General features: G+C 44.2%; 1 protein-coding gene across 1 annotated transcript; it reads right to left on the reverse strand.

Annotated features, from left to right (window-relative positions):
- Positions 1–6: 6 nt before the first annotated feature.
- LOC140965443 (lysine histidine transporter 1-like) lies at positions 7–837 on the reverse strand (the record flags this gene model as incomplete). Its single annotated transcript, XM_073425517.1, has 3 exons — positions 740–837; positions 272–655; positions 7–169 (listed from the first exon to the last, which is right to left on the reverse strand). Coding segments are annotated over exons 1-3 (600 nt in total), but the record flags the coding sequence as incomplete, so codon positions are not given.
- Positions 838–844: the final 7 nt, after the last annotated feature.

The raw sequence follows: 844 nt of genomic DNA on the forward strand, positions 1-844 counted from the left end.
GGCCTGAATTTCCAACACAACATTGTGACCCGCATAGGCGAAAGCTACGTTGCCCAAGGCAGCGAAGAAGTTCAACATTGTACCGGCTGCTGACTTAGCTTTATAGCCATATTGCACGTCAGGTTGCACGCCCTTGTCAACCGCAGCCCCCCAAGCAATCGTAGAGTAACTGCAGAACATAAAAACGGTCTAATTAGGATTACGCCATTATAAGAAATACCGGAACTTTTTCTGGAGATTGATTTGTTGGATAAAGAATCTTGTTACACACCTCAAGGACATGACTGCTGCCGCCAGAGAAACACCGCAGATCGAATTGAAATTTCGAAAATGGGAGAGCACAAAGTGGGCAGAGGCGAAGATCATGATAAAGTATGTAAGCTTGATATCTTTGCAATCTTGGCAGACCAAATCATGAAATTTCTTTAGTGATTTTCCTCCAGTAACCATGTAAACTATGTCCACTCCAACCTCAACAATCAACTGTTGAGGAACCACAATCCACAGACCAAGCTTCTCGCCGAAAGCATGCTGTCCCAGTTCATGGTATCTGTCGAAACGTTTCCCCGGGACCATTTCATGCATTTCAACCATTTGCCACAAAGTATACAGAGTGACTATCCAAGATATCACCAGTACTGTTGCTCCAGGACCCCTGAAAATATACACAAAAAAGTGAAATCTTTGATGTTTCGGTTCAAAATTTTGATTTTATCAACTGGGATGTTCTTTCTTTTACCATCCTAGATTGGACATGGCGTAAGGGAGACCGAGGACTCCGGCTCCCACCATGGCAGTGACATTGTGGAAGGCGGAGTACCACCATTTTGCGTTTCTTGAAGAG

The sequence above is a fragment of the Primulina huaijiensis genome, unplaced genomic scaffold (assembly GCF_012295235.1).
Source record: "Primulina huaijiensis isolate GDHJ02 unplaced genomic scaffold, ASM1229523v2 C13179181, whole genome shotgun sequence".
In the NCBI taxonomy this organism is placed as follows: domain Eukaryota; kingdom Viridiplantae; phylum Streptophyta; class Magnoliopsida; order Lamiales; family Gesneriaceae; genus Primulina; species Primulina huaijiensis.